The sequence below is a fragment of the Astatotilapia calliptera genome, chromosome 13, assembly GCF_900246225.1.
Source record: "Astatotilapia calliptera chromosome 13, fAstCal1.2, whole genome shotgun sequence".
NCBI lineage: Eukaryota > Metazoa > Chordata > Actinopteri > Cichliformes > Cichlidae > Astatotilapia > Astatotilapia calliptera.
Genome location: NC_039314.1, coordinates 1,265,385 through 1,291,726, shown reverse-complemented (window position 1 = coordinate 1,291,726; position 26,342 = coordinate 1,265,385). Strand labels below are relative to the sequence as shown.

The following is a 26,342-nucleotide window of genomic DNA, read 5'->3' as shown; positions in this document are numbered from 1 at the left end:
CATTGATCTCTCCAAGGGATACTGGCAAGTACCTCTCACTAAACAGTCTCAAGAGTTGACAGCATTCCGTACTCCGTGGGGATTGTTCAAGTTCAGTCTTGCCATTTGGTCTCCATGGGGCCCCAGCAACATTTCAAAGACTAATGGATAAGGTACTCTGTGGGCTCTCAGCATTCACTTGTGCGTACCTTGATGATGTTGTTGTTGTTTTCAGTGGAACTTGGGAAGAGCATGTGGATCACCTAAGAATCGTGCTGGATCGGCTGTGTTCCGCAGGGCTTACCATCAATCCAGCAAAGTGTGCTCTTGCTAGGACTGAAGTCCAGTACCTCGGGTTTACTGTTGGAGGTGGGACAATTAAACCACTGGTTGACAAAATTAATGCAATTGCATCATGTCCTCTTCCACAAACCAGGAAACAGCTGCGATCCTTCCTCGGCATGGCTGCGTTCTACAACAGATTCATTCCCAACTTCTCAGCTAGAGCAGCCCCACTGACGGACAGGATTGGCTCAAGATGTCCCAATAAGATTCGGTGGACAGCTGAAGCTGTTGCAGCTTTCAAAGACCTTCGCCAGTCCCTGAGTAAGGACCCCGTTCTGCACTCACCAGATTTCACAAAAGACTTTACATTGGAGACTGATGCTTCTGAAAGGGGTTTGGGAGCAGTGCTTCTGCAGGGACCACCAGAGGATCGACATCCTGTCGCCTACATCAGCCGTAAGCTGCTACCAAGGGAGAGCCGCTACGCAACGGTTGAGAAGGAAGCCTTGGCCATTAAATGGGCACTTGACTCTTTCAAGTATTATTTGCTGGGAAGAGAATTCATCCTTCAAACTGACCACAAAGCCCTGCAGTGGCTAGAGAGAATGAAAGACACTAATGGGAGAATCACCAGGTGGTATCTGGCTATGCAGCCATACCGGTTTAAGGTTCACTATATCCCCGGTAAAGACAACACCATTGCTGATTACCTCTCCCGCTGCCTGATGGAAGATCCAGAAGTGGGGGGGTGTGTGATGGCCAAACCCATGGCCACACTCTAAAGTCGGTAACTTTTGTATTTTCATTCATTTGAACATAGTAATACATTTTAGTTTCCAATAACTTTATTGATTGGTTTGGATACATTTGTTCTATTTGTAAGCGCGCACATTTAGTTTACTTATGTATTCATACTACTTCATTTCTTTGCTTTCTGACTAACCTTTGTCCTTTTATTTCTTACCTGCCATCATCCCTGGGAGTTGCTGGACAAAAGATGGTAGCCAGGGTTTGAAACCATTAAATACAAAGGAAGATAATTGGACCACACCATCACTTCCTGCTGAAGGGGGGAATGTGTGTTTTCTTTATTTTAAAAACAAAGTATTTGTATTTAATTAAATATTTGAGTTTAGGGTTTAATGGGGTTTTTGAGTTTCTTCTTTAGTGTTTAGTTTATTAACAAACTACACTCAACAAAAATATAAACGCAACACCTTTGTTACTGCTCCCATTCCCCATGGGATGGACGTAGAGACCTAAAATTCATTCCAGATACACAATATAACCATCCCTCCCAAACAGTGGTCACAAATCAGTCCAAATGTGTGGTAGTGGGCACATCTGCCATATTGAGATAATCCATCCCACCTCACAGGTGTGCCACACCAGGATGGTGATCTGACATCATGAGTAGTGCACAGGTGTACCTCAGACTGCCCACAACAAAAGGCCACCCTGGAATGTGCAGTTTTGTCTCACAGCAAAATGCCACAGATGCCACAAGCAATGAGGGAGCGTGCAACTGGCATGCTGACAGCAGGAATGTCAACCAGATCTGTCGCCCGTGCGTTGAATGTTCATTTCTCAACCATAAGCCGTCTCTACAGGCGTTTCAGAGAATATGGCAGCACATCCAACCGGCCTCACAACCGCAGACCTCGTGTAACCACACCAGCCCAGGACCTCCACATCCAGCAGGTTCACCTCCAAGACCGTCTGAGACCAGCCACCCAGACAGCTGCTGGAACAATTGGTTTGCACAACCAAACAATTTCTGCAAAAACTGTCAGAAACCGTCTCAGGGACGCTTAACTGCATGCCCGTCGTCCTCATCGGGGTCTTGACCTGACTCCAGCTCATCGCCGTAACAGACTTGTGTGGGCAAATGCTCACATTCGATGGCGTCTGGCACGTTGGAGAGGTGTGCGCTTCACGGATGAATCATGGTTCACATTGTTCAGGGCAGATGGCAGCTGAGAATGTCCCAGTTCTTGCATGGCCAGCATACTCACCGGACATGTCACCCATTGAGCATGTTCGGGATGTGCTTGACTGGCGTATACGACAGCGTGTACCAGTTCCCACGAATATCCAACAACCTTGCACAGCCATTGAAGTGGAGTGGACCAACATTCCACAGGCCACAATTGACAATCTGATAGACTCCATGCGACGATGTGTTGCACTGCATGAGGCAAATGGTGGCCACACCAGATACTGACCGGTTCTGGGTCCCCAGACCCCCAATAGCGCAAAAAACTGCACATTCCAGGGTGGCCTTTTGTTGTGGGCAGTCTGAGGTACACCTGTGCACTACTCATGATGTCAGATCAGCATCCTGATGTGGCACACCTGTGAGGTGGGATGGATTATCTCAATATGGCAGATGTGCCCACTACCACACATTTGGACTGATTTGTGACCACTGTTTGGGAGGGATGGTTATATTGTGTATCTGGAATGAATTTTAGGTCTCTACGTCCATCCCATGGGGAATGGGAGCAGTAACAAAGGTGTTGCGTTTATATTTTTGTTGAGTGTAGATTGTACTGCATCGTTTGTGATTTATGATTGTGTTTGTTTGTTACCCCTCATGTGTCACAATGGTCTGATCAGCCATTATATATACCCTTGTATGTCATTTCATGTTTAGGTCAATTATGTATGTTTGGGCAGTCATTTGGTTTGTTAAGGTTGCAGTTTTTGCCTGAGTTCAGTTTTGTTTCTTTGACCTCTTTTATGAGCTCAACATTTATTAGTCTTGTAAATATAATTTTTGGGGGTTAAATAAATGGAAACTATATTTTTCTAATAATTCCTGGGCTCCTCCTGTTTTTCAACTCGGTCCATCACAATAAACATATTTAAAATTAAAGGAATTTGAAATGTACATTGTGCCTTGGTTTAGAGTGTTTGGAAGAGAGTCCTGTCTCAGTCAATTATAGATGATGTGAGAGGGCGGGTGTGTGTGTTTAGGGCACGGATGGCTTGGGGATAGAAGCTCCTCTTGAGTCTCTCTGTCCTTGCCCGGAAGATGCGGAACCTTCTACCAGATTGCAGAAGTTGGAACAGTTTGTTGCCAGGATGGGACGGGTCCTTCAGTATCTGCGCTGCTCTAGTTCGGCATCTCCTGGTGTAGGTGTCCTGAAGCGGGGGGAGAGCAATCCTGCAGCAGCGTTCTGCTGTACGGATCACTCTCTGGAGAGCTTTTTGGTCCTTCACACAGCTGTTCCCAAACCACGATGTCATGTTCTGTGTGAGGATGCTCTCCACAGCGCCTGTATAGAAAATCCTGAGGATCTTTGGAGAGACCCTGAACTTCCTCAGTTGTCGTAGGTGATACAGGTGCTGCCTAGCCTTTTTGGTCTGGACCTGAATGTGGGCAGCCCATGTCAGGTCTGAGGAGATGTGGACACCAAGATACTTGAAGGACTGCACCTTCTCCACTGGAGCTCCATTGATGATAATGGGCTTGTAGTCTCTGTGCTGACCCCTTCCACCACCAGCTCCTTGGTCTTGCTGACGTTCAGCTGGAGGTGGTTGTCCTGGCACCACGATGCCAGATTCTTCACTTCATCCATGTAGGCCGCCTCATCGTTGTTGGAGATGGTATGGAGATGAGATCAGCCGGTATCACAGGCCCTGGTGAAATGAGGATGGTATCAGCCAGAAGCACAGGCCCTGGTGGGTTGAAGATGGCCTCAATGGAAGCACTGTCCCTGGTGTAATGTGTATGGTAGAAGCCGGCATCACAGGCCGTGATGTAATGTTGATGGCCTCAGCCAGTAGCACAGTCCTTTGTAAATTGTGGATGGGATAAGCCACCAACACAGGCCCTGGTGAAATATAATTGGCCTCAGCTATGACCACAGGCCCTGGTGAACTGTAAATATCCTAGGCCAGTATCACAGGCCCTGTTGTAATGTGTACGGCCTCAGCCAACAACAGTGGCCTTGGTGAAATGTGCATGATATCGGTCAGCACCACACGCCCAGGTGTAATGTGGATGGCATCAACGAGAAGCAGAGGCCCTGGTGGGGTGAATATGGCCTCACAGGAAGCACTGTCCCTGGTGTAATGTGGATGGTAGAAGTCGGCATCACAGGCCATGATGTAATGTTGATGGCCTCAGCCAGTAGCACAGGCCTTTGTATATTGTGGATGGCATAAGCCACCAACACAGGCCCTGGTGAAATGTGGAAGGCCTCATCTAACAACAGTGGCCCTGGTGAAATATGGATGGTATTGGTCAGCACCACACACCCTGGTGTAATGTGAATGGTCTTAGCCAACACCACTGGCCCTGGTGAAATGTGCATGATATTGGTCAGCAGCACAGGCCCAGGTGTATTGTGGATGGCATCAACGAACAGCAGAGGCCCTGGTCGGGTGAAGATGGCCTCACAGGAAGCACTGTCCCAGGTGTAATGTGTATGGCCTCAGCCAACAACAGTGGCCCTGGTGAAATATGGATGGTATTGGTCAGCACCACACACCCTGGTGTAATGTGAATAGCCTTAGCCAACACCACTGGCCCTGGTGAAATGTGCATGATATTGGTCAGCACCACAGGCCCAGGTGTAATGTGGATGGAATCAACGAGGAGCAGAGGCCCTGGTGTGGTGAAGATGGCCTCGTAGGATGCACTGTCCCTGGTGTAAAGTGGATGGCCTCATCCAGCACCACAGGCCCTGGTGTGGTGATGATGGCCTAACATGAAGAACTGGTAGTGGTATAATGTGGATGGCATCAGCCAGTATCACAGGCCCCTGTGTATTGTGGATGTCATCAGTCAGAAACACAAGCCCTGGTGAAATGTGGATAGTTTCGGACAGCTCCACAGGCCCTGGTATGGTGAAGATGGCCTCACAGGAAGCACTGTCCCTGGTGTAAAGTGTATGTCCTCAGCCAACAACATTGCCCCTGTTGAAATGTGGATGTTATTGGTCAGCACCACACACCCTGGTGTAATGTGTATGGCCTTAGCCAACACCACTGGCCCTGGTGAATTGTGCATGATATTGGCCAGCACCACAGGCCCAGGTGTAATGTGGATTGCATCAGCCAAAAGCACAGGCCCTGGTGTGGTGATGATGGCTTCACAGGAAGAACTGTCCCTGGTGTAATGTGGATGTCCTCATCCAACAGTACAGGCCGTGGTGTGGTGAAGATGGCCTCACAGGAAGCACTGTCACTGGTGTAATGTAAATATCCTCAGCCAGTAGCAAAGGCCCTGTTGTAATGTGGATGGCCTCATCTAACAACACTGTCCCTGGTGAAAGATGGATGGTATTGGTCAGCACCACACACCCTGGTGTAATGTGAATGGCCTTAGCAAACACCACAGGCCCTTGTGAATTGTGGATCACATCAGCCAGCAATGCAGGCCCTGGTGTGGTGAAGATGGCCTCACAGGGAGCACTGGCCCTGGAGTAATGTTGATGGCATCAGCCAGTAGCACAGACCTTTGTATATTGTGGATGGGATCAGCCTCCAACACAGGCCCTGGTGAAATGTAGTTGACCTCAGCCATGACCACAGGTCCTGGTGAAATGTAAATGTCCTCAGCCAGTATCACAGGCCCTGTTGTAATGTGGATGGCCTCATCTAACAACACTATCCCTGGTGTAATATGGATGGTATCGGTCAGCACCACACACCCTGGTGTAATTTGAATGGCCATAGCCAACACCACTTGATCTGGTGAAATGTGGATGGCATCAGCCAGCACCAAAGGCCCAGTAATAGTCACCTGCACACACAGATATCCCCCTAAAATAGCTAAAACTAAAAACAAACTAAAAACTACTTCCAAAAACATTCAGCTTTGATATTAATGAGTTTTTTGGGTTCATTGAGAACATGGTTGTTGTTCAATAATAAAATTAAGATAAGATAAGATAAGATGGAACTTTATTAATCCCTCGGGTGGGTTCCTCTGGGAAATTCGTTTTCCAAAAAGCACAGCACCGACAGAAGTTACAGTTACAGAATGTTATATATATATATATATATATATATATATATATATATATATATATATATATATATATACACCAGAAGGCAACATTGCAGACATAGAGGACAGTTACAAGTACCTGGGGATCCCGCAGGCAAATGGGAACCATGAAGAGGCCGCTAGAAAGGCTGCAACCACCAAGTACCTGCAGAGGGTCAGGCAAGTCCTGAGGAGTCAGCTGAATGGTAAGAACAAGATCCGGGCCATCAACACGTACGCCCTGCCCGTGATCAGGTACCCTGCTGGGGTAATAGGCTGGCCAAAGGAGGAGATAGAAGCCACTGACATAAAGACAAGAAAGCTCCTTACCATGCATGGAGGGTTTCACCCCAAGTCCAGCACCCTGAGGCTGTACGCTAAGCGGAAGGAAGGGGGCCGGGGACTGGTGAGTGTCAGCACCACAGTCCAGGATGAGACAAGGAACATCCAAGAATACATTGGGAAGATGGCCCCAACTGACCGAGTGCTCAGTGAATACCTCAGGCAGCAGAAACCCAAGAAAGAGGAGGGAGACGAGGAACCATCATGGAAGGACAGGCCCCTGCACGGTATGTACCACCGGCAGATAGAGGAGGTGGCTGATATCCAGAAATCCTACCAGTGGCTGGACAAAGCTGGACTGAAAGACAGCACAGAGGCACTAATCATGGCAGCACAAGAACAAGCTCTGAGTACAAGATCCATAGAGGCTGGGGTCTATCACACCAGGCAAGACCCCAGGTGCAGGCTGTGTAAAGGTGCCCCAGAGACAATCCAGCACATAACAGCAGGGTGCAAGATGCTAGCAGGCAAGGCATAAATGGAACGCCATAACCAAGTGGCCGGCATAGTATACAGAAACATCTGTGCCGAGTATAACCTGGAAGTCCCGAGGTCAAAATGGAAGATGCCCCCAAGGGTGGTGGAGAATGACCGAGCTAAGATCCTGTGGGACTTCCAGATACAGACGGACAAAATGGTGGTGGCTAACCAACCGGACATAGTGGTGGTAGACAAACAGAAGAAGACGGCCGTAGTGATCGATGTAGCGGTTCCGAATGACAGCAATATCAGGAAGAAGGAACACGAGAACCTGGAGAAATACCAAGGGCTCAGAGAAGAGCTCGAGAGGATGTGGAGGGTGAAGGTAATGGTGGTCCCCGTGGTAATCGGAGCACTAGGTGCGGTGACTCCCAAGCTAGGCAAGTGGCTCCAGCAGATCCCAGGAATAACATCGGAGATCTCTGTCCAGAAGAGCGCAGTCCTGGGAACAGCTAAGATACTGCGCAGGACCCTCAAGCTCCCAGGCCTCTGGTAGAGGACCCGAGCTTGAAGGATAAACCGCCCGCAGGGGCGTGCTGGGTGTGTGTGTGTGTGTGTGTATATATATATATACATACATACATACATACATACATACATACACACACACACACACACACACACACACACACACACACACACACACACACCTATAAATACAGAGACAATATAAATAAAATATACGAAGGGGATAAATAGAATAAATAGGAATAAAAATAAAAATACAAGTGAATTGCACATTTCAAGTATTGAGTCTATTGCACTGTTGACTATTTACAAAAGTATTGCACAAAAGTATTGCACAGTGAGGTGAAGAGGCACTACAGCTTAGTTGTTCCCCCCTCCTTTGTCCTCCTGTCTCCCCTCCCTCTCCCCTCCAGAGAGGAGTTAAACAGTTTGATGGCGTGTGGGACAAAGGAGTTTTTAAGTCTGTTAGTTCTTGTCTTGGGGAGAAGCAACCTGTCACTGAACAGACTCTTCTGGTTGTTAATGGCCGTGTGCAGAGGATGCCCAGCATTGTTCATAATGTCCAGCAGTTTTTTTAGTGTCCTTTTCTCTGCCACTGTCACCAGAGTGTCCAGCTTCATGCCGACCACAGCCTTCCTGATCAGTTTCTCCAGCCTGGATGAATCCTTACAAATCATGGACTTTAAAGTCTTATTTAGCTGCTCTACCAGCCCGTCCGTCTGAGGGTGATAGTTGCTGGTCCGAATAGATTTAATGCCCAGTAATTCGTACAGTTCCCGCAACGTGCGAGCCATGAACAAAGTGCCCTGGTCAGTCGGTATCTCTTTCAGGATTCCGACTCGGGAGATGACCTGAAACAGTGCCTGCGCCACATTCTTTGCAGAGATGTTACGCAGAGGGACTGCTTCCGGGTATCGGGTTGCATAATCCACCAGGACTTATACAAAGTGATAGCCGCGTGCACTCGAGTGAAACGGCCCGATGAGGTCCATGCCAATGCGCTCAAACGGGACCTCCATGAGTGGGAGCGGGTGCAAAGGCGCTTTTGGTATGGCCGGCTGCTTAACAGGTTGGCAGTCCAGGCAGGACGCGCACCAGTGGCGCACATCCGCTCGGATGCCCGGCCAATAAAATCGGGCCGTTATTCACTCCAGAGTTTTTTCATATCCCATATGCCCTACCATGGGGTTATAATGAGGGCCGCCGGGAAATGATTTTCCAGGCGGCCCTGCGGCACCAACAACTGGGCGTGTGTCCCCTCCATGCGAGTGTCACGACTCACTCGATATAACTTATCTTTTAATAAAATGAAGCGCGGGTACGTCCGCACGGCTTCAGGGCGCACCACGTGACCATCAATCTTAATCACCTGGTCAAAGGCTGAGAGCAGCAGCTCCAACCAACCGCTCCAGAACCTGGGTCTGCTGGTCCGCCTGCTCCTGCAGCTTAGCCAGGTGATCGCGCTGGGCAGCTGCCTGGTCTTGGCTCATCTTCGCCATCTCGGCAGCACAGCATGTGGGTCAGACATCCCCACGCAGACAGGGTTTCAGCACCACTTGTGAGATGCACTTCACAGCGTACACACACACACAGTTCTTTATTGCCAGATGCCACGTTTATTTTGAGTTTTCATTTGTTGTGACAGTCCGTAGTCTGGACAGCTCCGGTCTCAGCTGATCCCAGCATCCCCTCTGCTCCTCTCCTGTCTCACTAAAAAGGGGAAGGAAACTGTCATCAGCCCAAACGCCATCAGCTGTTCTATGTGAGTGAAGTTGGCCCCCCCACCTTCTTCAAATCCAACAAAAGTGGTATCAAACGTTTGTGCTACGTTTGTGCTGCAAAAATTTTTGTTTGTGCTGCTATCATTTTAAAAATATTAACAAAGATTTCTAGAGGTCATCAGAGGTCAACCAGCCCCCCCCCCCCCCCCATATTAATGGAATCAAACAAAATTGGTGTCAATCAGTTGTGCTATGTTTGTGCTTGTTTGTGCTGCTAAAATTTTCATTTGTGCTACTATCATTTTAAAGATATTAATAAAAATTTCTAGAGGTCATCAGAGGTCAACCAGCCCCCCCACATTACCCAAATCAAACAAAATGGGTGTCAATCAACTGTGCTACGTTTGTGCTGGTTTGTGCTGCTAAAATTGTCGTTTGTGCTGCCTCTGTTTTAAAGATATTAATGAAAAGGTAAAGGTCAAAAGGTCAACCAGCCCCCCCCCGATTACCCAAATCAAACAAAATTGATGTCAAACGTTTGTGCTATGTTTGTGCTGGTTTGTACTGCAAAAATGTTTGTTTGTGCTGCTAACATTTTAAAATTTTTAATAAAATAACATCTTGATGCGTGCTTAATCATCCAGGTAAGTAAATCCCAAAAGGTTGATTCTGTTCATCTGGACATTTTCAGTTGGAGAAACGTTTCGTCACTCATCCAAGTGACTTCTTCAGTCTCAGCTGACTGCAGGTTTTCCCAACCTTATAAACAGTACATTTCCATAGTGAAGGAAACTAGCACCACTGAATGAACAATGTGCTGGGGGGTTAGTTCCATGACTGTTAGTATGCAAATTCTTATGACCATTGATCAATGACAACTAATCAAAGCCTACTGATTAATGGCCATGAGTACCATTCACAGAAAGTGGGGAATGGCTACAATCACAGCATTGTAAGATGGCAAAAGATGTACCCTTGGGCCCCCCTTCTCGATTCAGAGATGGTCAGCATCCTGACAGCCCGATGGACGAAGCTGTCTCTCAGTCTGCTGGTTCTGGCCCGGAGGCTCTTCAGTATCCTTCCTGATGGCAGCAAACTGAAGACGCTGTTGAAGTAATGGAGAGGACCTTCCAGATGAGGCAGGTGCAGTAGGTCTCCTGGGGAGGGGGGCAAGAGAGGTCCCCACAATGCTCTCGGCTGCTCTCACTACCCGTTGTCATTTTGTCCTGCAGAACCCAGTGCAGGAGTCATACCACACAGTGATGCAGCTGGTGAGGATACTCTCAACTGTGCCTCTGTAAAAGGTGCTCATAATGTGGGTTGGATCTCTTGTGCTTCTCAGATTGCAGAGGAAGTAGAGTCGCTGTTGGTCTTCTCCACATTCAGGGACAGGTTGTTGTTGCTGTACCACTCTGCCAGATGGTTAACTTCACCCCTGTAGCAACTTCACTGGCTCCCGGTCAAATTTCGCATCCATTTTAAAATAATTCTGTATACATTCAAGGCTATTCATTCTCTCTCTCCACCGTACCTCTCTGACTTATTACAGATGAAGCTCCCATCCCGCTGCCTCAGATCTTCATCTTCTCTTTCTCTCTCTGTTCCCTCTGCTCGTCTGATCACAATGGGAGGGAGGGCCTTTAGCTGCTCTGCCCCTCGACTTTGGAATTCCCTACCCCCGGACCTCAGAAATATTAGTTCATTCTCTCTTTTTAAGTCCACCCTCAAAACTCATCTGTTTAAAATTGCCTATTCTTAAATTTCTGTATGTTTTAACTTTTATCTTCTATTTTTATCATTGTGTATATTTCCAGTTTTTATCTGTTGTACAGTGTCCTTGGGTGCTTTGAAAGGCGCTATTTAAATAAAATGTATTATTATTATTATTATTAGTAGATCTCGTCGTGGGTCAGCAGAGTGAAGAGAAGGGGGCTCAACACACATCCTTGGGGAGCCCCCGTATTCCGTGTTCTTGGGCTGGAGGTGTTGCTGTCGACCCGTACTGTCTGCTGTCTTCCTGTCAAGAAATCTAGCAGCCCGTTATACAGCAAGGTGCTGATCCCCAGCAGATCCAGTTTGTGAATGAGTTGCTGGGGAATGACGGTGTTGAATGCTGAACTGAAGTCTATGAACAGGACTCTGACAAATGAGTCTCTAGTGTTCAGATGTGTGAGGGCTGAGTGAGGGGCAGTTGAAATTCCATCATCGGTTGAGCGTTTTGACCGGTATGCAAACTGAAATGGATCCAGGTTGGGGGAAAGCGATAATTTGATTTGATGCATGACTAACCGTTCAAAGCACTTAACTTAATAATGATGGAGGTGAGTTTGACAGGACGGTAGTCCTTAAAGCAGGAGATAGATGACTTCTTGGGTACAGTAATGATGGTGGAGGCTTTGAGGCATGTGGGAACGACGGCCTGACCCTAGTGATGTGTTAAAGATGTCTGTGAAGACATTTGTGAGTTCCACAGCATAGTCCGTCAGTGCTCGTCCAAGGATGTTATCAGGACCTGGAGCTTTGCGTATATTGATTTTGGCAAGGGATCTCCACACACTGTCTGGGGATTGTGTCACCACGGTCTGTAGAGTGGGCTTGTAGTCTGTGATGGTTTGTATTCCTTGCCACTGCCTCCAAGTATCTCTGCTGTCGCTGAAGCTTTGCTGTAGCTGATGGCACGTGACAGGTTTGCCCTTGCTGTTCTTAGACTCACCTAATTGAAGGCTGAAGGCTTGCATTTTTCAACCTTAGGAGCATTTAAACCTGACCTGTGAGCCATGGTTTCTGATTGGCCCGGACAGTGATATTCCTGGTCTCTGTGACATCATCGATGCATTTTGGGATGTAGGCAGTGACAGTTTCTGTATATTCCTGAAAGTCTGTGGTGTTGTCGTGTGTGGCAGCCTGTGGTGGAAAAGCAGTGCCTCTGAGGACCCTTCTGGCCACACCTGTACCTGCTTATGAACTGGTTTGGTGACTTTGACCAGGGGCCCATGGCACAACTAGATTTCTGCCTGTACTGACCCTTATGCAAAATAGGTGGAATTAAGACAGTTCCAAAAGCAAACACAACTGATCAGTGCTGAGAGTGGTCCTGTTGCTGAGGTTGGGATGATCCTGTAATCTCTTATGAACAACCTCCAACGCTTCTATGACTGGGATGCAAGTGAAGACAGATGTAACATCTCTCTCACTGTACACGTACTGTTTATAAAATTAGGGAAACATAACCTGCACAAACAAAATAATTTGCAGGACAAATGTTTGACATCAATTTTGTTCGATTTGAAGAAGGTAGGGGGGGCAACTTCACTCACATGTGTTTATAAGGTTGGGGAAACCTGCAGTCAGCTGAGACTGAAGAAGTCACTTGGATGAGTGACGAAACGTTTCTCCAACTGAAAATGTCCAGATGAACAGAATCAACCTTTTGGGATTTACTTACCTGGATGATTAAGCACGCATCAAGACGTTATTTTATTAAACATTTTAAAATGTTAGCAGCACAAACAAACATTTTTGCAGCACAAACATAGCACAAACGTTTGACATCAATTTTGTTTGATTCCATTAATATGGGGGGGCTGGTTGACCTCTGATGACCTCTAGAAATTTTTATTAATATCTTTAAAATGATAGTAGCACAAACGACAATTTTAGCAGCACAAACCAGCACAAACGTAGCACAAACGTTTGATACCACGTTTGTTGGATTTGAAGAAGGTGGGGGGGGGGGGCCCAACTTCACTCATGCCCCGGACCACACCTCCTCCACACACACAGATAATAAACATTATCTTGCAAGCTCGCTCCTTTTGTGAGCCACAACTGTTTTTCTGCAGTAGGTGAGTGGGCCTGCATGTCTGCCAATACAGCTCATGTAATAGGCAATGTCTGCTGCTGTTGCACTGCTAAAATGTGAACACCATGTGCTCCTAAAGCTGCCTCTTTTGCGATCTTATCTGCAAAAGCATTCCCTAACTCTTGAGCCACAGGGCAATCGTGGCTCAAGAGATCGCCCCGTAATGGGAGTTAGCCTTGTAATCGGAAGGTTGCCGGTTCGAGCCCTGGCTTGGACAGTCTCGGTCGTTGTGTCCTTGGGCAAGACACTTCACCCATTGCCTACTGGTGGTGGTCAGAGGGCCTGGTGGCGCCAGTGTCTGGCAGCCTCGCCTCTGTCAGTGCGCCCCAGGGTGGCTGTGGCTACCCATCACCAGTGTGTGAATGTGTGTGTGAATGGGTGGATGACTGGATGTGTAAAGCGCTTTGGGGTCCTTAGGGACTAGTAAAGCACTATACAAATACAGGCCATTTACCATAATGCAACTGGATCTTTCCCTCTGGTATGTGCAGCACATTTACAAACGGCAATTCTACTGGGCAATAATATGGCCTCCAGCAGATTTTGCAGGAGTTTGGCGTGTTCTACAGGTTTCCCTGTCGAGGTTGTCATACCTCGTCTTGCCCACTGCACTGCAAAGAAATGTAATGTAGCAAATGCATATTGACTATCAGTGTATATTGTCACATTTTGTTTCTTTGCAGCTTTACACGCTTCCATTGAAGCTACTATCTCTGCTGCTTGAGCAGACATGGAACATGCTAGTTGTCCTGCACAAATAACTTTCTCACTACAGCAAAACCTGTCTTAGCCTGTCCTTCTGCTGTTTTAAAACTCGAACCATCAACAAACCAAACCTTTCCCTCACCAAGTGGCACATCCGTTAAGTCATCCCTCGGCTTACACACCTTCTCCACGTGCTCTCTACACACATGAGGAGTGCCCTCTTCCTCCATTGGCAACAGGGTTGACGGATTCATCGTTGTGCACTGCTTTATGGTTATGTGTGGTTGTGAGAGTAATAGTGACATTAAAGACAAGTGTCTTGCAGGTGACAGAAATGTCATTTTAGTCTGCAGTAGTAAAACATCCACCTCGTGTGAAAGTAGCAGTGCCAAAAGGTGAAATAAAACTTTCCCCGGAACATTGTACAGCTTGAGCCGCTGCACACACTGATCTCACACACAGAGGCAAAGCACAAGCAACTGGATCTAATCTTTTAGAATAGTAAGCTACTGGCTTCATTCTTCCCCCGCTGTCTTGTGCTAACATTGAGGTCATAAAATGTCCTTTGCAGTCAACTGTCTGGACAAACGGCTTATAATCAGGCAATCCTAACACAGTCACGCTTGTCAACAGTTGTTTCAATGTGCAGAATTCCTGTCCAGCTTGTCCAGGAGTCCAGCTTAGACTATCTGACATTGCCAAAGACTCGCTATACATCATGTCTAACAGTGGTTGACTCACTTCAGCAAAGTTCGGCACCCAAGAACGACAATAATTGGACAGTCCTAAAAATTGCCTCATGTGTTTCTTTGTCACTGGCCTAGGAGCTGCTAAAATAGCTGCTTTCCTCTCTGGGTGTATGCTTGTCCCTGCTGAACTGAGCTGGTGACCTAAGAATTTCACCTCCTATTATGAAATCAGACAGACAATTAGTAATTCCCTGTATAAAAAGAGTAGGACTGTCACAAAAACCTTGTGGTAACCTAGTGCAGGTGTATTTTTTACCTTGGTATGTAAATCCAAACCAACCTTGCGAGCTCTTATGTACTGGTATGGAAAAGAAAGCATTACTCAGACCTACCAGTGTGAAATATCTCATGCCTGGTTTTATCTGATTTAACAAGGTATGGGGGTCTGGGACACATGGTGCAATACTCTCTACGGCTTGATTTACAGCCCTCAAGTCTTGAACCATGCACCACGACTGAGAATCTGGTTTTTTCACTGGAAAAAGGGCCGTATTACATGCTACCAGTATTCCTGCTTTAATAATGCTTTCTATTACAGGCTTGATCCCTACTTCTGCATCTGGTTTGAGGGGATACTGTTTCACTCTGGGTCTATATGAGGTTTTAGGCTTTATTACTACTGGGTTTGCTGTTATCATTAGCCCTACATCAGTCTTTCATTTTGACCACAAAATGTCTGCGATCTGTTTAAAATGCGCAGTGGGGCCACATGGCCCTGAAGTGCGCTTTTTCGGATGAGTGAACGCGCGTGCATGAGAGTGCATGCGCGCGTGCTCGTACGTACAAAAAGATGCCAGTTTTTAAGCTCGGGAATGGAGGTGTGGGGGGCGTACCCCCCACCCCCCTCCCCTGACCCCCCAGACGTCTGTTGAATGTTGTAAGAAGAAGGGGAGAGAAAATGGCCTTGTCCCAACTTTTTGGGGATTTGTTGACATCAGGGTTTTAATAGTTTTGCAATTTTCATTAGTTTTTATTTTTAATTAGTTTTGACTTCAGATTTTCAATTTTATATCAGTTTTAATTAGTTTTTACCAATTGTTTGCTAGTTTAGTTTTTTTTTTTTTTTGAAAATCCTTAGTTTCAGTTTAGTATTGATTAGTTTCAGTTATAGTTTTAGTTGTGTTTGCAATAATTAAGTGTAACAAAATCCCAGTTTCATCATATCAGTCATTCTCTTCTGCTTATCCTTGGGTATGTTGCTATTCCAGCTACCATACCCTGCACCCTGAACAGGTCGCCTGTCTGTCGCAGGGCTAACACGCAGAGACAGACAACTCACATTCCCACCTATGGGTTCTTTAAATAAATAAATAAATAAATAAATAAAGGCAGATGAACAACCATTGATACCAGGCAACTATAAAATGTATATCTTGGCCCCAATGAGACTATTAACTCTTGCAGCACCGGGTGTTCGTAACTTTGGTTCAAGTGAATTGATAAACTTTTTGAAGGCAATTGACTCACACAGTTATGTAGATGTCCCCGTCCTGTTGTCTCGGGATGCATCACGCTGCCTTGCCTGGGGTTAGCGTCTGTTTCTGGGGATGAGGGTTGAGTGTGCTCCCTTACCTTCTCAAGGTAAGCTAGGTTAGCCTTCTTGTGTGAGCTTTTCAAGTGCACTTTAAGGTTTGTGGGATTTTTTTCCCTTTATAAATGTCCCTCATAATTTGTCTCTTTCCACTACAAGACACTTGCTTCATCCAAAACACAGTCATATTCAAAGTAATCCCAAATTGGACTCTGGCGCTTTCTCCCGACTTTTCCTGACATGATTCTGCGCGTGGACGGAGCAGCAACACAGACGACTCGACTAACGTACTGCCACCTGCTGGCATAATGAGACACAGCAAGAAAAAAATCTGGAAACTAAACTTCATTTTCTTTTTTTCTTTTTTTTTTCTTTTTTGTGTCCCGTTTGGATCTTTAGCCATCAGAATTGTTGTCTTAAGGCCAAGAAAGATGCCAAGCGGATTTATTTTACCAAGTGGATCATCATGGCCTTGCATGGCATTTCATTGACCTTTATTATAATTATGAATTTATTTTATTTTCAGTTGCTACAAACGGGACAGACATGACTGGGGGACAGGACAGGGAGAGAGAATGAAAGAAAGAGAGGGAGAGAAAGAAAACCAAAGGGGAGAAGAGACGGTGAGAAGGGGGGGAAGAAAGAAAGAAAAACAAACAAAAAAACAAAACACCTGGGTCACCTGTATGGAGAAAAAAAACAGAAGAGAAAGCAAACAACAAAGAGCAACATAATAAAAAAAACACAGCACCATCACAATAAACTAGCTAGCAGTAGATATCAGTAGATACTAAATAATAAACGATATTGTGCAGCACGCAAGATAGACAGCGTACAATGTGCTTTGAGGCAGCAGCCAAGAAAGCTGTAGTCCGCGTCTGTGAATACCCGTGTGTACACCTGTGTGGATCAGCATGCATGTCCCCAGAGAGGTGGCGTCTGATACCCAACCTGACATATAGACACAGACATACAGTCACACACAGACACAAACATCCATTCCCACCCTCATGCTCTCATATGCACTTACTCCACACTCAACCAACATGGAGACAGACATAAAGAGACACTGTACACACGATCACACTCCCCAAGCGTACTCTACGAACCGGGTCTAGGTACCCTTGCCCCTGGAGGGGGGAACTGCAACCAGACCCAGGTGGTGTTACCCTTTTCCCTGCGGTGGGGAGAGGCAGACCACCCCGACTCCGTAGCAGCAGGGAGGCCCCACACTCCAGACCGCAGCTGGACGGCCAACTCCTCCTAGCCCCCCCCCCCCCCCGCTCCAGCAGGCCGCAGAGAACGGGGGTGAGAGAAGACTCCAAACCTCCCTCCACCCGCTCATTGTAGTGTTGATGTATGTGTGTTCTAAGGTGCAATTAAAACCCAGGAGGGCATGGAGCTACCTGCCAGAGAGCAGCAGGTAAGCGCATAGTCCCTCCTGCTAGCCATCAATGTCTACGTGTATTCAAAATTGAGAGGTGGGCAACGACGCCAGGGGTGAAGTGCACACCCTGATGGTAATTTGGACTCTGTGTATCGTGCCCACCCCCAAGATCCTATATGTATGCGTAATGAGAGTGTGAGTAATGTGAATGTCCAAGTTGTGGGATAAAATTGAGGCAGAGGCAGCCAGAAGGGGACAGAGGGGGGGGGGGGGTAGCCTCCTCTGCACCCTGGTGACATACCCCTACTCCAAGGTCCTGCATGTGTGGGTGGTTGTGGTGGAGCGGGAAGAGGGAGGCAGCTGGAGATGGGGAGGGAAGGAAGGGAGGGGCAGGTAACCCCTCCCTGGGGCCAGCTCCCCCGCTGACCCCAGTAGGCACTCCCATACTCCGCGACCCGCCAGGGAAAGGGGGCCCAGGCCCATCCAGACCGGGGCTCAGCGCAGCAGCGCCCCCCGGCCCCACAGAGCCCGGGACAGTCCACCCGACCCCACCACAGAGAAAACTGCACCCACCCCACCATCCATTCATCTTCCAGACTACATGAGACAATAGACGCCCAGGCTGAGATCTTCCTCCACCTCTCCTGTATCTCCCCCTCCTGCAGAGAGTTCCTGAGGAGAGGAAAGCTCCTGCAAGATGTGACAATCTCCCCCAACAGTTGAAGAGCCCCCCAGGCAGCTCGACGCACCGGCGGCACCCTGCGCCAGGGATGGGCCCCCATGCACCCACCCGCCCACAACCCCGGCAACACACCAACCAGGACCCAAGGCCCCGAGGCCCGGCCAGGGCCCCAGCCCAGAGACGGAGCGCCCCCAGAACCTCACGCCCATCCCGGACCCACCCAGGGGCAGCCAGGCTACCAGGTCAGTAACCCACGTCCGTCAGCACAGACCCTCCCCTAGCCCCGCTGCACGCAGCCACGAGGAAACAGTCACCCGAGAGCCAAAAGAGCCCCTAACCGGACATGACCGCTACCCCGGGTTGAGCCCCCCAAGGAAGATGCCTCCGGTGAACCCCCCGACGCCCTAAGCCTGTCCCTACCCCCACACCAGTCACAACAGTGAAGGCGGGACCAAACTATGACCCCCCACCCCCACTAGGTGATGGAGCTGATCAAAGGAGCCCAGAGCAATTGATCTGATGTGGTGGCAGAGGCTGTATCAAGACTAATGTAATCTAATAGATAATTTCTATATTGGTTAGAATTAAGATTGTTTTTATTTTTCCAGTTCATGAGGACTGTTTTCTTGGCTATGCATAGGGCAGTGAAAACCATATGGGCGATATTCTTTTCTGAAGTGACATTATCTAAGCTGCCCAACAAACACACTAAGGGGGAAGTTGGAATGTTACATTTCAGACACTTTGATAAGTCTTCACATATCTCGCGCCAAAACTTCTGAACTGGTGGACAGAACCAAAGAGCGTGGATGTAATTGTCTGGTGTATTGCCTTGACAGTGTGAGCAGTTGTTGGAAGATGTAAAGCCCATCTTGAACATCCAATGACCTGTATAGTGCACTCTATGTAGTATTTTGTATTGTATTAATTGCAGACTGGGATTTTTAATCAATTTAAAGGTTTTTAAGCATACCTGAGATCAGAAGTTTTGGTCTAAGCTGACTGATAAATCTGCTTCCCACTTTGCAATAGGAAGGGATATTGATTCATCTAATTTAGAAAGTGTTCTGTATATTTTAGATAATAATTTGGGGGATTTAAGAGTAAGGAAATGTGCCGCACTTGGTGGTGTTTGTAATTCAACTTGACTGAGGTTAAATTTCTTTTTTACTATGGATTTAATTTGTTGATATTCTAAAAATCTTTTCTTGTTGATCCCATATTGTGCAACTAGTCTGTCAAATGGAATAAATTTTGTTCCCTCTAATATATGTTCTAAGTATTTAATTCCTTTACAACTCCATTCTGGGAAATTAATCATATTATTGTTTTGTAATATGTCAGGGTTATTCCAGATAGGTGTACGTTTGCATGGGATTAATGAAGACTCCGTTATTTTTAGAAACTCCCACCATGCTGTCAGAGAGAAGCTGATGTTGATACTTTTAAAGCATTCATGTCTTTTGATGTTTGAGCTAATAAATGGTAGGTCTGAAATCTCTAGATCCTTGCATAGTGCCTGTTCAACATCTAGCCAGGGCTCATCTAAGAAGGTATGTTTTGACCATTCTGAGATGAACTGAAGCCTGTTGGCTAAGAAGTATTGGTGAAAATTAGGCAGATCTAATCCTCCTCTATCCTTGGTTCTTTGTAGCGTTTTTAAGCTGATACGCGGGGGTTTATCTTTCCAAAGGAATTTGGAAATATATGAATCCAGAGATCTGAACCAATCTTGTGATGGTTTGTTAGGGATCATCAAAAATAAGTAATTTATTTTTGGCAAGATCATCATTTTTTATAGTGGCGACCCTTCCCATGAGTGATATGGGTAGAGATTTCCATCTAGTCAGTGTAGCTGCCCACTTGGAATTACCACTCGTGACGCAGAGAGCTTCGACTGATGCAACTTTATTCTCTCCTCTTTAAACCACCGACAATATGGCACCGTGAAAACTATAAAGATGCACAAACAAATACCATTAAACATTCAAGTAGAAAGTGCAGAAATGTTCACATTTTACCATAGAAAATTATTTTGATTAACTCAAATAGTGACATTGACATAAATCAATAGTTTTTAAACTATTTATGTTACAGCATTTAATAAAATGAATTAACAACAACCTTTCTGTTTCTTAAATACATAAACAATCGTTTGCAATCATTAACCAACCTCTTTCTGCTTCCAAGGGTGCTAATCATGCTGAATCAGCTAGCCAACCTCCTCCATGCACATCTCTTAGCCAGTTCTGAAGCAACGTGTTTGCGTTGCCTCACCGAGAACAGAACAGGAAGTCTGACACAATAAAAGAGGAAGTGCTAAGGTACTCTTCAAAATAAAAGCGCAAAGTAAAGTGGCTTTGCCGGCATTTACACTCCCACCAAATCCTGATACAATGAACGAACAAATTCACAAAGCAAGTGAATTGTACAGGATTTCTTACACTAATAAATGGATGACTGAATTGAACTATCAGAGTTATACAGGTAGGTATACTTAATGGATTAAGGTAGTGTATAAACATAACTAGTATTGCCTTAACATATTTTGTTTTATTTAATTCTCAAGGAGTAGTACTAGTTTTTGGATTGGTCTCTCAATTACTGAAGGTTTAGAAGGGGCATCTTGCTTTCTTTGAGGCTTTCTCTCCCCAACTCGTACTTTGACTCGACGGACTAAGCCATCATTGTCTTGAAAGGTCTCGACAACTCGACCTAGCTGCCAATGGTTTCGTGGGAGGTTGTCGTCCTTGTCATTTTTATATCTCAGGTAAGAACATGCACCATATCTTACACAACTGGCGTCCGAAAAATGGTGTAGCTCTACTCTGACAATATTTTGGAAGTCGTGTGGGTGGTAACATCTTGGAATTGAGATCTCATTCAACTTGAAAAGACCATTTATCCATTTCTCCCACCGTGGCTTCACATCTTCTGGGAGTGGGTCGTCCCATCCAATGCCTCTGTGACAAAGCTCTTGTAGGATATGTTTTCCACTTAGGCTGAATGGAGCGATAAATCCAAGTGGATCGTAGAGTGAGGCAATGACAGACAAACAACCACGGCGGGTTGAAGACTGATCTTTCAGGCTGATGTTGAAGCTGAAGGTGTCTTCCTTTATCGACCACTGAATGCCAAGAGCACGTTCTGAAGGGGATGGGTCAAACCCATGAGGTTCAATGGTTGCTGCTCTTTCAGAAGGGTCTAAGTTGGAGAGAGCAGCTTCTTCATTTGAGTTGAATTTGTGAAGGCGCAGGCCTCCTTTTCTGCACAACTCTTGTGACTGAATGATCAGTTCTTTGGCTTCCTCAACTGATGAAACGCTGGCTAATCCATCATCAACGTAGAAGTTTTTCTCCACAAAGGCTGATGCTAGAGGATAGTCGGTTTGATGTTGTCGTGCAAGATGCTTTAAACCGAAATTGGCGCATCCTGGAGATGATGCAGCTCCAAACAGATGAACTGCCATTCTGTACTCCTGAGGTTCTTTCTCCAAATCACCTTCTTTCCACCAGAGGAATTTCAGACAGTTTCTGGATTCAGGGGTGACAACGAATTGATAGAACATTCTTTCAATGTCGCAGATTACGGCCACGGCTTCTTTCCGAAATCTGCAAAGCACTCCAACCAGAGGGTTGATGAGATCAGGTCCAGTTAATAGGGTATCATTTAGAGAGACACCATGGGATTTGGCCGAACAATCAAAAACAACTCTTAGTTTGTCTGGCTTCCTGGGGTGATAGATTCCATGATGTGGCAGGTACCACTCGGTTTGCCCCTGAGATGCTGTTGGAGCAGGCTCTGCATCACCCCTGTTGATGGTTTCTTCCATGAATGTTCGGTACAGATCGTAGTATTGTTTGTTGGCCTTTAGTTTTTTCTTGAGACACTGTAGACGTACCGTGGCTAACCTCTTGTTGTTTGGCAGGTTGGGTGGGCTGTTCCCTTTGAAAGGGAGAGGCATTTCGTAATGTCCGTCTTCCCTTTGTGTGATGTGATTACTGAGGAACTGTATGAAATGGACATCTTCTTGGGACACATATTTGTTCTCATAGGTTCTCTCAGCAAAATCTGATTCCAGGGCTTTTAGAACATCTGTCGCTGATGGAACAGGCAACTCTTTTACTGTGAGCCGATGCACAAAGCTCTGGCTTCCTTGTCTGTCTAGGTGGGGATTTGATGAGCCAATTATACTCCATCCTAGTTCTGACCTTTGTGCGAAGGGTTCATGCTTGTCACCTATGATGACTTCAAGAGGAGCCAGCGCAGATGGACAGTCATATCCAATCAGGAGCCCTACATCACAATCTTGGAGAGGTGGCAACTTATTTGCCAAGCTTCTGAGATGAGGCCACAGTAATGCTGTTTCCTTCGTTGGGATGTACGACTTATCAACTGGGATAAAGTCGCGGCTATAAGCCTGTTGTAGTTGGATACAACTGTCAGAGTGGAGTCCTTTAACTTGTAAACTATGAACACTCTTACTCGAGATGACTGTGTCAATAGCCGTCATGGTACTGAGTTTCAGTTTTACTGGTTGGACATCCACATTCAGCTTATCAAGTATGTCGTCCAAGACAAATGTTGAGTCACTTTGTGTGTCTAGCAATGCATAGGTGAGTATTTCTCTGTGTGGCTCTTGTACAGAAGACACAAAGACTGGGACAATACTTGAGGTAGCCGAAACGCGTTGTGTTGATGTATGAGACATGACCTTGTGTGTTTCCTGGCTTGCAGGTTCTTCTGTGGGAGCGGAACTATTTGTTACTGCTTCTGCAGGGCTTTGCTTCCTGTTTTCGTGCAGGCAGGTTGGATGACGACGTTCACAAATGTTGCACGTGTGTCGTCTTTTGCAATCTTTGGTGATATGACCTTTTCTTAAACATCCAAAGCAGAGCCGGTTTTCATGGATGAATGCCCTTTTATCTTCAACACTCTTAGCTGTAAAGATGGGACACTTTGAGATTCCATGAGTTTCACTTTTACAAACAGAACAAGGTGATTTTGATTTACTAATGTTTGTGTCTTGTTTCTCCTGAGCGGAACTCTTTGGTTGCATGTTTGTGTTGAAGACTTTGGCTCTCTTTGGGATTCGATCATCTACAGGTTTGAAATTCATCAACAGTGGAGAAGCTATCGGGTTGCAAGCTATCCGTGCTTCTCTACTCAGGAAGTCTGTGAAGCATGCAAGATTTGGATAGGTGCCAGATTCGTCAAGTTCATCTACAACAATTCGACTCCACTTGCGCATGATCCATTCTGGCAGTTTTTTGAGCAATTTGTGATTTTCTTCACAATCGTTTAGGATAGCTAGTCCTTTGACGTGTGGGATTGCTTCAGAGCATCCTTTGAGGAAATCGCCAAACTCTCGTAGTGCTAGTGGGTCATTTGCGCTGATTTTTGGCCATCTCGTGAGTTTATCACGAAATGCTTTCTGTATAATGAATGGGTTCCCATATCTGTCCTCTAAGACTTTCCATGCTCCCTTGTATGCATTTTCTGAATCTTGGTAAAAGAAACCTTCTACCGCTTTGCGTGCTTCTCCTGCGAGATAATTTTTCAGATAAAACATCTTCTCGCTTGCTGGAAGGGGTTTTCGGTCAATCAGATTAATGAATGACATTTTCCAATCGGTAAACTGCAAAGGGTCCCCACTGAATGTGGCAGGCTCAGGGACTGGCAAGCGATTCATACTTAATGAGCTAGCGATTGCTTGTGCTAAGCTGACAGACTCCTGGGTCATTGTCATTTCTGGAATTGCTTTGTGGGGTTGGAATCATGCGGCATTTGGATTCAGCTGAGGTTCAATTTGCCTTCTGTAGCAAGCAGAGCTAATTTTACTATCAATTTCCCTGTTGTGGTTCTCAAACCCTTCAAGGCTGTTGTACGCTTTCACGCGAGCTATTGCTATAGCAACTTCTTTGTCTGCTTGTAACTGCTGTAGTTTTGCTCTTTCTTGTTCCAACTGTTGTTGCATTTCCACCTCTTTTAGTTTAATTTCTGACAACATTTTTGCCTCTTTTAGTTTCCATTCACTTTCTAACTTGTGAAGATGTGCTTGCTGTGCTTGAATTTCTTCCATAGCCTTTGATTGCTCCAGCTTGGCAGCAAGCTCTGCTTCTGCATCTACTCTACTGTTGCGGGTACAGGATGAGCCAGAGTGACGGCTCAATTGCTCTGACAACTCTATAGAGCTTGCAGTTTCCGTTATGCTGTCGCCAAAAACAGACCTATATTCGTTCTTGCTTAACACTTCTCTTACTCTTTCTTTCTCAAGATGGTTATTATATTCCTCATGAACAGTCTTTAGACGATCACTTATGAGGTTACATACCTCCTTTGTTAGTGTAACACAGGCGTCCATTTTGTTGACAATGTCAGGTGTGGTGTTACTGTTACGCAGGATAGGTTCATACTGTGAACTTACAGCGTCGTGCTTTGCTTCAATGTTTTGCTGCAGTTTATTGAGGTCTTCTGCTGAGCAGAGGGATTTTAGTTTTGTTCTAGTTTCCCTTGCTCCAAGAGTCATAAGTCTTGTTGAATGATTTTTCACGCTTTCTGATATCGTGCTTTTGCATCTCTAGGCCTTTCTCTGTTAATTTTCTCTCACGTGAGCTAGATTTGCATGGTGCGTTCGTAGGGTTGCCTGTTTCTTCTTCTGATGAGCTGGATTCGCATGGTGCGCTTGTGGGGTTGTCTGTTTGCTCTTCTGGTAGTGGCATTTTGTTTCCGTAGCTGCCTTAAGTCGATTGTAGCTTTGATTGCCTTACTGCCTGACTATACTTTAAAGCTGTAGTTAATCTTTACCACAGAGTAACGCTGTGTCAAACATTTACTGATTATGGACATTCAAAGGTATGTTTAGCGTAAGACAGCAACAACAAATGTTCATAAATTAGCTAATGAGCTTCACCTTTTAAACCTTTTCATAAACAGACATCCTGTGAATTATTATTCCACAAAAAACACATTTCGCTCACCAAGAAATATTAACCAGATTCAGGAATATTATGTGTTGGCAGTCCATGAATTATTTTGGCCTCGTAACATTATTTAAAGAGTTTCTAGTTATGCATTCAGCTTGTGCATGTGTGTAAGCAGTCCTGTGTTTCTTCTTGGTAGTCAGTGTCTCTTTCAGTATCTGGAGTCTTGAGCTTTAGTATGCTGTTCTTTCTAACCTTGCGATTGCAGTTTGTGGATGCGAGTGGAATCAGCTGGCTGGTAACAGGTTGGTAGCTGGATCTCTGATGAAATGGTGTCAGGTTCTCTGCAGGGATGGCAGGTCTCTTGCAGTCAGAGAGTTTTCACTGTAGCTGCCCACTTGGAATTACCACTCGTGACGCAGAGAGCTTCGACTGATGCAACTTTATTCTCTCCTCTTTAAACCACCGACAATATGGCACCGTGAAAACTATAAAGATGCACAAACAAATACCATTAAACATTCAAGTAGAAAGTGCAGAAATGTTCACATTTTACCATAGAAAATTATTTTGATTAACTCAAATAGTGACATTGACATAAATCAATAGTTTTTAAACTATTTATGTTACAGCATTTAATAAAATGAATTAACAACAACCTTTCTGTGTCTTAAATACATAAACAATCGTTTGCAATCATTAACCAACCTCTTTCTGCTTCCAAGGGTGCTAATCATGCTGAATCAGCTAGCCAACCTCCTCCATGCACATCTCTTAGCCAGTTCTGAAGCAACGTGTTTGCGTCGCCTCACCGAGAACAGAACAGGAAGTCTGACACAATAAAAGAGGAAGTGCTAAGGTACTCTTCAAAATAAAAGCGCAAAGTAAAGTGGCTTTGCCGGCATTTACAGTCAGATCGCCTTCTACTTTCTTTAGAAGTGGGATGTGGTTTAATTTAGTTAAGTCTGAAAGCTTAGGAGAAACATTAATACCTAAATATTTAATATTTCCGGATTGCAGTGGGGCAGAGGAAGAATTATGAAAGGAGCAGTTAATGGGGAGAACTGTAGATTTTGGCCAGTTAATTGAATAATCTGAAACTCTTGAAAACCAGTTTATTAAAGTAATTACCTCAGAGAGGTTGGTTTGTGTGTTTTGCAGAAAAAGCAACACATCATCTGCATAGAGACTGATTTTATGTTCTATGCTCTTACATTTTATGCCCTT

At 45.7% G+C, this 26,342-nt stretch overlaps 1 protein-coding gene across 1 annotated transcript; it reads right to left on the bottom strand.

Annotated features, from left to right (window-relative positions):
- Positions 1-20,043: 20,043 nt before the first annotated feature.
- On the bottom strand, positions 20,044-22,599 carry LOC113035150 (uncharacterized). Its single transcript, XM_026190501.1, has 2 exons — positions 20,366-22,599; positions 20,044-20,145 (listed from the first exon to the last, which is right to left on the bottom strand). Exon 1 carries the CDS (start codon positions 22,154-22,156, stop codon positions 20,750-20,752), a length of 1,407 nt encoding a protein of 468 aa, XP_026046286.1. The 5' UTR covers positions 22,157-22,599; the 3' UTR covers positions 20,044-20,145; positions 20,366-20,749.
- Positions 22,600-26,342: the final 3,743 nt, after the last annotated feature.